The sequence below is a fragment of the Protopterus annectens genome, chromosome 8.part0, assembly GCF_019279795.1.
Source record: "Protopterus annectens isolate FY-2018-M chromosome 8.part0, PAN1.0, whole genome shotgun sequence".
Taxonomy (NCBI): domain Eukaryota; kingdom Metazoa; phylum Chordata; order Ceratodontiformes; family Protopteridae; genus Protopterus; species Protopterus annectens.
Genome location: NC_056741.1, coordinates 1,839,808,861 through 1,839,821,570, shown reverse-complemented (window position 1 = coordinate 1,839,821,570; position 12,710 = coordinate 1,839,808,861). Strand labels below are relative to the sequence as shown.

The 12,710-nt window shown below is 42.8% G+C and overlaps 1 protein-coding gene across 1 annotated transcript in view; it reads left to right on the top strand.

The window, feature by feature from the left end:
• The window catches only part of PDPR (pyruvate dehydrogenase phosphatase regulatory subunit), a 908,636-nt gene that overhangs the window by 652,301 nt on the left and 243,625 nt on the right, over positions 1-12,710 (top strand). The window contains exon 14 of the mRNA XM_044081332.1: positions 6,256-6,368. Coding sequence (XP_043937267.1) covers positions 6,256-6,368 — 113 coding nt within the window. The remainder of the gene's footprint in view (positions 1-6,255; positions 6,369-12,710) is intronic.

The following is a 12,710-nucleotide window of genomic DNA, read 5'->3' as shown; positions in this document are numbered from 1 at the left end:
GTACCTTATCTGTATTATGTATCTTGGAGCTTTTCTACCCGGGCCTCCACTGAAAATGGGTCACTCTGATCCAATGGACTTCCCTGGTAATCAAACTGAAAATAAATATCTGCAGCCTAAATAAAGGAAGGAAGATTTGATTGCAAGATGTTTTGATTTGTTAATAGATTCTCAAATCATTCTCAGTTTAAAGTATTGTATCGTATTTTAGTAACAACTATTATACATTCTTAGAGAAAAAAACATTAATTCTTTTATTAAAGTGCACATATTTAAAATTGAGAACATTTAACAATGTAAATTATTTCTCTGTTTTATCAGTTTCCACTGTTGTGTTCACTGTACATGCAAGCTTTGTTGTATAAATCTCAGTATTGTTGAATTTACTTAGTACAACTCCATCTTGCTCCTAACCCAAGACTCGTACTGCTGTTTTGTGTGTGTATGTATGTGATGTACACATACACACACACACACACACACACACACACACACACACACACACACACACACACACACACACACACACACGTGTGTATGTGTATATGGATCTACTTTGTTTGTACAGTACTGTAAGGCAAGTAAAAGGTATATGTCCTTTTCCTCACTGTAGTGGAATCCTGGAGTTAGTATAGATAGTTGGTGGGGGCACAGCATCCCACATTGGGAAAGTGTGGGGGTGTAGCCCCCCACCTTGTTTGTTTTATTTTGTATTTTACCAAAAACTTCAAAACAATACATTTGAAACAATAGACATGCATCATTGCAACACCAGTGACTCTCTCCAGAAGACAATATGTACTCAAACTAAGTGGGGGCTACACCCCCCCCCAACTATGTATACTAACTCCGGGATCGCACTACAGTGGGGAAAAGGACATATACGTTTTACTTGCCTTACAGTACTCTACACAGTGCCATATATACTAACTGCAGTTCAGTGAATAAGATTCACTGAAATGAGTTTTCGATAATTTGAGTTTTCAGCGATGTGGTCGCGGTGAAATGAAATTCAGGTAATGAGATTCAACAAAACAAAGCAGACCCATATATACAAACACACACACACACACACACACATATATATGTGTGTGTATATCTGTTTGTATATATATATATATATATATGTGTGTGTGTGTGTGTGTGTGTGTGCATGCATATATATATATATATATATATATATATATATATATATATATATAAATATATAATAATGGTCCTCTTCACATGGTTGAAATTTCAGAATGTCGAAGACCATATGGCTGAGACCATATGATTGACATGCAAAATGTAGACCATGTGGAACCGGCATCTCCGTACAATACGGAATGGAAAGATTTCCATCTTGTGCACTGTAGTGCGATCTCGGAGTTGGTATATTGAAGGATCTCGGAGTTGCTATATTGAAGTTCCGAGGGGTGTGGGGTTGGAGCCCCCCCATGGGGGGTGCAAGGGGGGACATAGTCCCCCCTGCTAGGAGCGTGAAGGTAAGTTTTTGTTGTGTTTTATTCCATGGTTGACATTCTGAATGTCAATCATATGGTCTTCGACATTCTGAAATGTCAACCATGTGAAGTAGATCCAACACCGACACACTACCACACCGACACTACATAACCGAAAGTTCACAAACACGAAACCTCACATGCCCGACACACCACAATCCCCACAATCAACAAACAAAACAAATCCCGTCCAAAAAGCACACACACAACACAAGCACACCAAAATCCTTACAAACTCACACTAAACCTTACATACACAACTATCTATAACCTTAACCCAAACCCTAACCCTAAGGTCCGTCACTATTGCACACTCACCTAACCCGCGCCCTAACCCTAACTCACTTAACCCGCCCCTAACCCTAAAGATTGTCACTATCGCGCACTCACCTAACCTGCGCCCTAACCCTAACTCACTTAACCCACCCCTAACCCTAAAGACTGTCACTGTTACACACTCACCTAACCCGCTCCCTAACCCTAACTCACTTAACCCGCCCCTAACCCTAAAGACTGTCACTATCGCACACTCACCTAACCCGCGCCCTAACTCTAACCCTAACTCACTTAACCCACCCCTATCCCTAGAGTCCATCAATATCGCACACTTACCTTACTCGCACTCTAACCCTAACGTCCGTCACTACCGCATACTTACACAGCCTTTTCACATGTTGGTGTTCTCAGCGTCGGGGTTTTCATCCGTCGGTCATCTCAGTTTTCTATCTTCTGGTGTCGGTGTTCTCATCGTCGGCGTTGTCAGCTTTTGGCATTGTCAGGTAGACCCGTATATATATATATATATATATATATATTCTCCCGGGCCTCCTCTGAAAATGGACCTGGCTCAGTTGGAATTTCCCAGTTAACAAATGTAAAATAAATATATATATATATATATATATATATATATATATATATATATATATGTGTGTGTGTGTGTGTGTATATACAAACATATATAATATTTGTTTCCCGGGATAGTGTATTGATCTTCAAGGACCTTTTTCATACTCGGCCCAGGAACGGTGTCTGGTTGTGACTTACTCAGAACTGCACATTTAGGCAATGGAGGCTTAGAGAATCAAACCTTGCACCACTGAACCACAGAAACAGCTCATTAATCCTCTAAGTCAAATGGCAAACTTTTATAGTTATAATATGCCTGGAGTAGAATAAATTGAATTCCTTCTTGTTTCATTATCTCATAAAGCACAGGCAGCAATGTTATTTTCCAGTCTTTCTGTCTGAATTTGCAAAGCCAATTGAGTGAGTCTGTAAAAATCATTTTGGGCTTCTATGATGGGACCTCCCCTGTTTGTCATCTACATTTCTGAAGTAAAAGCCAATACTGAGGGGCTCTAGCCTGCTAAGTCTGCAGATGACTACAAGCAAGGCACAGTCATTGAATCCCCAAATGACTTAGCCATCCTGTGGAAGGTTTGTCCTAAATATATAAAGTCTGCAGATGACTGCAAGCAAGGCACAGTCATTGAATCCCCAAATGTCTTAGCCATCCTGTGGAAGGTTTGTCCCAAATATATAACTAGTGCCATAATCATGGACTGAAACCTAATGCCAAAAAAATGCGTTATTGTATCCTTTGGGAAGTCATAAACTCCAGGGGACTACCACTTTGACAATATGCCTCCTAAGAGATGACCCAGTTCGGGATTTGGAAATTTATCTGGACAGTGACCTAACTTTTGACCAGCATGTGTCTGTTATAAGAAAGTCCTTCTATTTTGCACAACTTATAAACAAAAGGATTGGATTGTGTCTATATCGAGGGATGTCATTGTCCACCTTTACTAATCCCTCATTAGGCCAATAATTGAATGTAATGCCCCCTTTGCATGTATCTGTCTAGATATATACAACAACTGGAACTCGCACAGAGATACCTTACTAAAAGGATACAAGCTGTGTACATAAACGACCTTCCATAGGAACTGCCCAAAATAAGCTGCATACTGTATGTTGATGATATTGTTCTTACAGTAGCAAGATCAACACAGTCACTGTTACTGCACAGTGCAGTTCTCTATCAACACTACTAAAACCACCAATATGTTATTGTGAACAGCTCAGAAACTTAGGAGTACCCTCCCTATAATCATCACTGACCCCTCTGGATCCCCTTTCTGTCGCAACTACTCAAAAACACCTTGGGGTAACTATTGATCAGTCACTCACACATTTCATACTGAGCACTCACATCTTAAATCGACAAGGTCATCAACCAGTTGAAAGCCTCTTATTAAAATCTCAACTTGCTTTCTCCAGAAGTCAGGTGCACTACAGTTGTTAATGTTATACTGCCCAGGTTGCAATACACTTTTCCTATTCTAATATCCCATCTTCCCAGAACATTTCCTTGGTCCTAGCAACTGAAAACTAAGTGCTGATGTTCATATACCTTGCCAGATCTAAGCATCATCCGCGCTACAAAAAGGGAGATTGTTACCAGTTGACCCTGTTCCACTTTTTTGCTGGCAGCTCTAACCTTCAGACCACATTTTGAAAATTACAGCCTGCCACAAAAAAATTAGTTACACATCAGATAATTTACCCATTCGCTCAGAACAAGTGATAGCCTACAGTTTGTAAGACCCCCCCCCCCCCACCATTTAAACCTACCACCACTGAAAGTGCATTTTGTAAAATTGTACCAGCTTGCTGGGAACTTACTCCCAGAATACATCAGGATACTGTCTGACCTTAATAGCTTTAACTTCAACTAGAAGAGCATCATACTGAATACAGTAAACAAAAACAGGACCCACGATAAACTTTTGACTTAGATGTGCTCCATCTGTCATCAGTCCCTGCTGTCCATTTCTCCTTTATCAGTTTCTTATCTGTACTCCTAGCATACAACTGAGCTCAGCACTGTGGAGAAATGATCAGCCTTACCAGTTACTACTGCTGAACGTCTTTGAATATGCTAAACCTCTGCCCTAACTGGCTTAGCAATATGCAACATATTATAGATGTGTAAGGTTATACTATTTGTTCGTATCAGTATTGTGTGTTTACTGTTGTACTTATAATGTGTGTTGCATTTGTAAAGCCCCAAGCAGCATATCTCTTATTTATATTTGTGTATAATGTGTTGCCTTCTGGCCTGGATTATTGCTATAAAGGATCTTAGAGCCAGTCTACTTACCCATTTAACATTTGAAAATGAATGGGTATAGGAAGATTTTTTTTTTTTTTTTTGCACATAAATTTTTTTCACAAAATGTATTTATTTATTTTATTAGAGGTTACACACATTATGCTGTATCTCTCTCATAGCATTATTATTTTGAATTCCTTCTTGTGAACCAAGAAAATGAGCCAATTCGGTTGGACATATGACCATCATTTTCTTCCAGTCATTAACTCAATGTTATCCTTGCTGAATTTCACATGGCTGTTGAGATTGCATGCAACTAAGTTGCCCAAACTTTACTATCATACTGAACCGTCTTTTTAATAAACTTTTAATGTTTCAGTTTGTGATTTCTGCCTTTCTTAAGGTTTGAGATGTGAAGAGCCTTTCCCTGCAGTTCATAAGAATAGGGTCGCCTTCAATACCAGCCCTTGTTTTTGCCAGAAATGCAGTAAAACTCGCCCTCTAAGGGTGCCATGCCATGGGTAGCACGATTTTGTTTCACAGTCAGTGCCTTCACCTTCCTGATGTCATTTTAGAGGGACAGAAAGAAATCCCTATGATGAGAGGACTGTTTACTGTGTCTTTCTCTATCATCATCTTACAATTGTACTCTGCCAACTTTTGACTCTCAGCATCAGTCTGCATTTTAATTACTTTGCTTTCTTTGGTTTCATTAGCGGCCATCTCTGAGACAACATTTTTATATATGTTTGAGTGACAGGCTTGAAAATGTAGCTGAGTTAATTGTTCTTTTCAAAGTGACAACTGTAGTTCAGTGTTCTTCTAGTGTAAGACATCTAACCCCTGTGATGAAGAGGTGGTGTGTGTGTTGCATTTGCAGTTCTTAATGTAGCTAGTATTAGACTCTTTGATGTTAAGCTTGCTACCCCAGCTCACTGATTTGTATCAATAAAACATTTTATGCAAAGCAAACATGCTGTTACTAAATACCAGAAGAAACATATTCTTTTCCAGAAAATATAGTATGGAAAAATGTAAAATCATATACTGATAGAAAATAAAGGTGTAAGATGAAAATATTTTCTTTTTTGTGACACTCATTGTGATTAAAGGTAAGAGCAGCTAATTTGTAATAAAAAAGCTAAGTATAACTTCTGTTTTCTTGTTAATTTGCATTTGAAATCTAAGCTTACAATCCTTGCTTTTGTTCAGAATACAGGCTAGACTATTTATCTGAGGTGTAATGCTGGCACCAGTCTGTGATTGATAAGGCACATTTAATGCCATTGTTTTCTTAATGACTCTGTAATTGGAATAAGTGACCTAACCTGATTATTCTGCCACTCGTAATAGCCTTCATGATAGAACAGATGATGAGACAAATGCAGGAAAGAAAGGCAAACAGAAATAAGCTCAGACATAAAACAAATAGATAATTATTACATTATGCCTTTTCTTTATTTAACGGTTTTAGTGTTGAAGTATAGGGAAGAAAATCACTTTTGGGAAAGAAGAATTTGACATGTGGGCGGATCTGATAGAATGCGCCAGGCTGTACAAGAGTCACTAAAATAAAATAAAGTACAGAAACAGCTAATGATATTTCTTGTATTTTTTTTTCTTCTGCAGCTTTTTCATCATCTCCCCAACAGATCAGCAGGTACACTGCTGGGCGTGGCTTAAGCAGCATATGCCCAATGACAGTAATGTTCTACTGGAGGATGTGACGTGGAAGTATACAGGTAATCTCATACACCATGTGCACTAAAACAAACTAAATGAGCTAGTCATTTCCCTAAAAACAACTGGATTTTTACAATTAGGCTGTATGAACAGTGATTTACAGAGCTGTACAGTATTGTAACAGAGCAACACTAAGAGAAGTTGTTCCACAGATAAGTTATAAAAAAAAATTTGGCAAATATGCAGGTTTATTTACTAGGGTAATATATGCTCCAGGACAGTACAGAATCAAGATACATCCTAAAACAGCACTGTTTATTCATGCTCCATGGAAAGTACCTCTAGCCATGAAAGGAAGAACTGAACAAAAACTTAAAAAAATTAGTTATTTCAAGACTAATTGAGTCTACCAGTTTGGATGAATGATATGCCCACCATGATAAAGCCAAGAGTTCTGGCTGCTAAGCATGACTGAAACTGCTACATACATATTATATCGTCAGCACACTTTTTGGGATAATAAGTCCTGTAAACAGCATTTGGAATCTCAATGGTGACTACTTACAAAGGCACCATGATGGAAAGTACCTTATTAAAATTTCGCCCTAACCTGATCAGAGTGTCAGTGTCACTGAGAAAACTTCACTTGAAAAATAGAATTGTTCTGGGAGTATGAATAAGAACAAATTTTTGCTGTACTGAAAAAAACTGCAAACAGACGGCACCAAGATTGAAATATTGTGATGTAAAGAAGCCAGTCATGATGCTTGTAGATGCAGCCAGTTGGTTCTAGAAGCAGACCTGTTGCAAGACAGCTGATGCTTAGATTGAGAAAGAGCTGCTAGCCATAGTCTGTTGCTACCAAAAATGTTACAAGTTTCTGTAGTGGCAGAAAATCATAGTGGAGACCTGTTTTTTTTTTTTATATGGGAGGGGGGGGGGTGGCAAAGAGGTATTCATAATGACTAGGGGAAATGTGGTCAGGGCACCAGGAAACTTCCACAAATTTTTTTGACAAGAGCCAAGAGATCATTTACATCCACCTGAGCTTCCACCAACTCAGAGTGATGGGACGTTGGTTTAACACCTTATTTGAAGATACCACACAGGGCTGTTGATCAATGTTACCAGAAAATAGCAGCTGACCTGTTTCAGTTCCAGCAAACAAAGTACCTCATCTGCATGAAGTACTGCTCTAAGTGCCCCAAAGTGGTCGGACATTAGGGACATCCTCAAACACTGCTATGTTTGTCTTTCGGCTTTTTCCCAGTAAGGGGTCGCCACAGCGGAACTCCGGTCCGCTAATGATTGGCAGTAGATCTTTTACGAAACGCCGAGGTGCCAACTCGACTCCCAACCTTCAATGAAGGCACGCCCATTTACACACGCATGCCTTTCGAATTCTACCCAACCGCGGGGAGGACATGCAGACTCCACACAGAAGACGCTCCCAAGCCAAGCCGAGAATCAAACGGGAGAACCTCTTGCTGTGAGGTAACAACGCTACTGCCGTACCACCGTGGCATCTATCCTCAAACACTGCTATAATGGTTCTAAAAAGAATCTTTCATGCTGTGACATTTTAGAGACTTATTTTGGCTCCATCTTTTGGATCTATAGGAAGTAGTCCTAATATTCAGAAGTTTGAAGGAAAGCTGTATCTGTGTTCCCTTGTTGTTGTTGTGCCTTTCTGCTTCTTACCGGTTAGGGGTCGCCACAGCAGAACTCCGATCCGCTAATGATTGGCAGTTGATTTTTACGTGCTGAGTTGCCAGCCCTAACACACAACCTTTAATGAAGGTATGCCCATTCACTCATATCTCCACCCAAAAGATGCTCTAGCTGAGAGTCGAACCGGTCAGCGTCATACTGTGAGGCGACAACCCTACCGCAGCACCACCACCGCGGATATCTGTGTTCCCTTGTGATAGGGTCTAATATATATTTTCTCTTTCCATGTCTAAACAAGCAAGATGGCAATTGATTTTACACCCTGTACAAGGAGATGATTTATATCTGGTAGTGGGCCATCGAAAGAGTCCACACTTTCTCAGCAGTGCACATACCTGGGGAGATTAACTTATTGGTGGACTCTGAGTCACTTCTTAAGTCCTCCCGGGGGTGTAGATTCAGATGATGTACCCTGGTCATGTTTTCTTTGAAGTAGCACACTCCAGAGATAAATCTGTTTACCAATTAGATGAATATGGCTCTTCCCTTATAGTTATGTAGCAAGTAAAGATGACATTTGTGTTGGATAAATTCTTTATCTCTTGCCATGGAAGATACTTGCATGCTTTCTTTCCATTCCTTCTTATCCCATACCACATCACAAAGTTCACAGAAGAAGGAGCAGCTTACCATCCTCTTCCTGTGGTAACTGAGAAGCTTGAGCAATTTATGGTTTTGGTCCTTTTTATACAGGAAAACTATTGTGATATAGACAGAGTGGTCCGCCGTTTTTGGGGTGACACCTGGCTCCATTTCAGAACCTAATTTCTGCACCAGGTCCTCTTATTCCAATAGAATTCCTGTCTGGTTTCAGAAGTGATTGAGATTGCTAATAAGCCTTTCAACAGGCAGACATTCTGCCAGAAGGAAGAAGATCCTTCATTTGGACAGAACAGTAATCTGTTGCCCCAGTTAGATAGCCTGTAGGTCATCCTGGTGTATCTTCTGCACCTTTGTGAGTTTGACTTTAGTTTTTCCATGATTGAGATGCGTACTTCAGGTATTTCTGCCTGTCATTACCTTGTGGAGAGTAGGATTGTGGTGCAGCACTGGCATGAATCAAGCAGGTGTTAAGGAAATACTACATCTCTACAAGTTGTTGAAGAAACTTTCCTTTCCAAGTGAATCCAGTAGCTGAAGCTAGATGGAAATGGCCATTTATTTAGGGGGGGAACAATGACAGAGAGAGAGCCTGATGATCTTGTCCAGTTCATGTTCAAACTAGCTGATGTGGCAGCACTGAAGTCTGACTGTTGAAGAAATGTCTTACTTGTGGCCATTACCTCTGCTGACAGAATCTCTGAGCTGCAGGCCCTCATATGGAGAATAAGAGTTGGTATTTAAAGTCCTTCTGAACTAGTTTGTTCAGTTCCTTGCTTTCCTTCATGGTGCAGAATCCAGAACAGTATGAAACCTTTACAGCCTAGAAGTTTACTGTCAGCTCGTGTTTTACCTGAAGCAGGTGCATGATTTTATGGAGACTAAACTTTTTATTTCCTTCATCCAGGCATTGCCAGACTTCCAGTTTCAATGCACACTTATTTCCAGCTGGATTAACACCTGCACTATCTGTTACCATCACACAGCAAATTACTTATTGGAAAGTGCAGAAACAGAAGCCACTCCTAGAATTGTGGCTGCTTCCAATCATAGCTTCAAGGTTGTCTTCATTATAGACCTTTGTGTCAAGATCACAGGCACTGCAGCATACCTTTATCAAACATTATTGCTTTGGCATCAGCTCTTGAATCTGATTTCCACTCGGACATCTCAGTCTTGATCCTTGGGCTGTCTTCTGGTTTCTTCCAACTGATAGTTTACTGCTTCTGAATCCGCTAGTTGTCAATCCATCAAATAGGGTTGCCGGTGATCCTTGCTGTATTAGTTGATCTTTGAGGAAACCCTCCTTAATGAGTCCCACATTTTCTGTCTCTGACTTGTCATTATCCCCTGTACATAGATGGCCGTTTCCATAAAGCTTCAGCTGTTGGAGCTCCCTGGGAAAGTATATAATCGTGTCTGGTAAACAGTAGGACAGTATGTTGGAGGCCTTAAGACCACTGATATTTTGTATTTGAAAGTTTTCAGGCTTTCTGTGTGCTACAGTTGCTACTGACTTTCTGCTCAGCTTCCATGTCTGCACTTCCCCAGTACTGTGGCTAAATATCAGATAAGAGATGGTATCTTCAGTGAGAGAGTGGCACAGTGGATAGTGTTGTTGCCTCACTGCAAGAAGTTACCCAGTTTGATTCTTGGCTGGGATACCTCCTGTGCTGAGTCCGCATGTCCTCCCTCTGTTTGTGTGGGTTTCCACCAGGTGCTGGTTTCCTCCCACATGTCAGAGACATGCAGAAGTAGATTGGACATACTAAACTGACCATAGATTTGAGTGAGTATGCATGTGAGTGGATGGTATGGAAGAGCAACCGCGGCAGGACTAGCCACCTGGCTCTAGATTGTCACTATTGAAGTGACACCCTGACCCCACATGCAAAAGTTGGAAAAAGGAGGTTCTGGATGGAAGGATCCTCAGTCTGTGAGAGTGTCCTATTTTTAATATTTTTTCAAAATGTAGGAGTTTTACTAAGCCTTAATGTTTTGAGTCACTATCATCTCTTACATTTCTTTTCTTTCCCTTGACTTTTTCCAATTTTTGTCCTTCCTTCATCCATTCATGATTGGTGCACAATCCTGTACTTCGGTCGACACCATTCGGAAACCTTTAATCTGAAGTAGTTAACTTCATTTGTCCATCAACCTATGGGTTATCGGATCCATATCGGATCCGAGCCGGCAGCTTCCAACAGCTAAGATCCAAGCTCCAAGCTCCTCCCCCTTACTCATAATCCCCTGCTATCCCTTCCTGACCTCAGATCTAGTTTGCCACGGTTCCCTCAGCAGCTTGATCGAGCTTCCAGGCATGGTGGTTGTCGAATTTGTGAGAAAAAAATTCTCCTTTTTCTTAGTTTTAAACAGATTTTTGTGTGTGTGTGATTTAGCATAGTTCCCCAGTAGCATTAACGTTTTCTCTACTTGGTGTTTAGTTATCTTTTAGTGTTATTCCCTCCCCCTCATGTGCGCGTTAGGGCGTGTGGTTTTGGGGCCTAGCGGGTGTGTTTTTTTTTTTTTTTTTTTGTAGGTATGGCGGAGGCACCCAAAACATTCTTTTCAAAGTGTACCGAGTGTGGCCATAAGCTGTCCCCAGCGGATGGCCACACTCTGTGCGTTTTATGCCTTGGGGTTGAACATCTTTCCACCGGCTGCACTATTTGCGCAGCGTTCAACCCCAGGGCCCTCAAGGACCGGAGGTCAAAGCTGATTCTGGCAGGACTTCTGCCCCCGGACCCGGCTTCATCCTCCAGTCCCCCCGTGGCACCTGCCGCAGCTGCGGCAGCGCCACCTGCTATTCCCCTTCCCCTGGCCGGGACTCAACCTCCCACCTTGGGCCAGGAGGAAAGGGAAGCTAGAAAGGAGAAACACCGGGAAAAGCACCACAAGCGGCGGGCCGAAGCTTCTGCATCGGCCCCGCCAGCCAAACGAGTTTCTCCTCCCAGGGCCTGAGTCTTCTCCTTCCCGGCTCCGTTCACCCTGCTTTTCGCCAGGGCCGGAGGAGGAGACCCGGTCTCCTTCAAGGTCATCGAGGTGGCACTCCCAGCCCGCCTCGGTGGCCTCATCAAGGTCTACCTGGAGTTTGTCCAATGCAGACTTGGACCGGATGATGCGTAGGTTCCTCCAGGCCTAGCTGCAGATGGGAGTGCTCCTGCCTCCCCCCCCCCTCTGGGGGGGGGGAGCTCGACCCCCTTTTTCACCCCGATTGCTCCTTCTCCGACCCACTACCGGGGTTCGGAGCCTTCGGAGCCGGGGGACTGTCAGTGCCAATATTATCGGGTACTTCGGCGCCGATGGCACCTTCGAGTCTGTCGGGTCCCTTTTCTTCGTATCCGAGCTCTCAGAGCCGAGAGCTGAGCTTCGGATCCGGAGGTGTCAGTATGGCTTCGGCTCCATCTCGGTCGGAGCATACTGGCCCTTTGGATCCGACCGCATCGGCTCTGATCCGCATGTCGGATCCGAGGGAGGGTCTGCTCTCGGATCCTAGGTTGAGCAGCTCTCCTTCGGCGTTCGATGTTGTGGAGAAGGTTTTTGTCGAGGGATTCCAGGCCCCCGGCTTCAGCTATGGCTCCACCCTGCACTCCCTCTCAGACGGGTCCGCCTTCCATCACCCAGCCCCAGGGACAGCCTGCACAGACGTTCCAGATAGTTCCCTTGCTGGAACATGATGTGGTTGGTGAGGCCTCTTCGGACAGCCTCCCCAAGGAGGTCCCTCACAAACGGGATCTTATCAAAGAATACGCTGGGTCGCCCCCAGAGTCCATGTCGGCGGAGGACCATTCTACCCAAATGGCCACTCTCAAATCTATCTCCAATACATCTATGCGGTTACTATCCCATGCCACGGAAGGAGCCGCTAGAGCTAGCGGAGCGGGCGTCATCCTACTGCGACAGGCGTGGCTCCATCATTGTGATTTCGCGGAACCCTTTAAGGCGTCATTCGCAAATGCCCCATTTGATGGTTCTACCCTTTTTGGCAAGACCGTACGCGACACACTGGTCCAGAGCGAGAAAGACGGGAAGACGTCTGCCGTCGGAGTCCGCTTCTCTGCTCCCCAGAG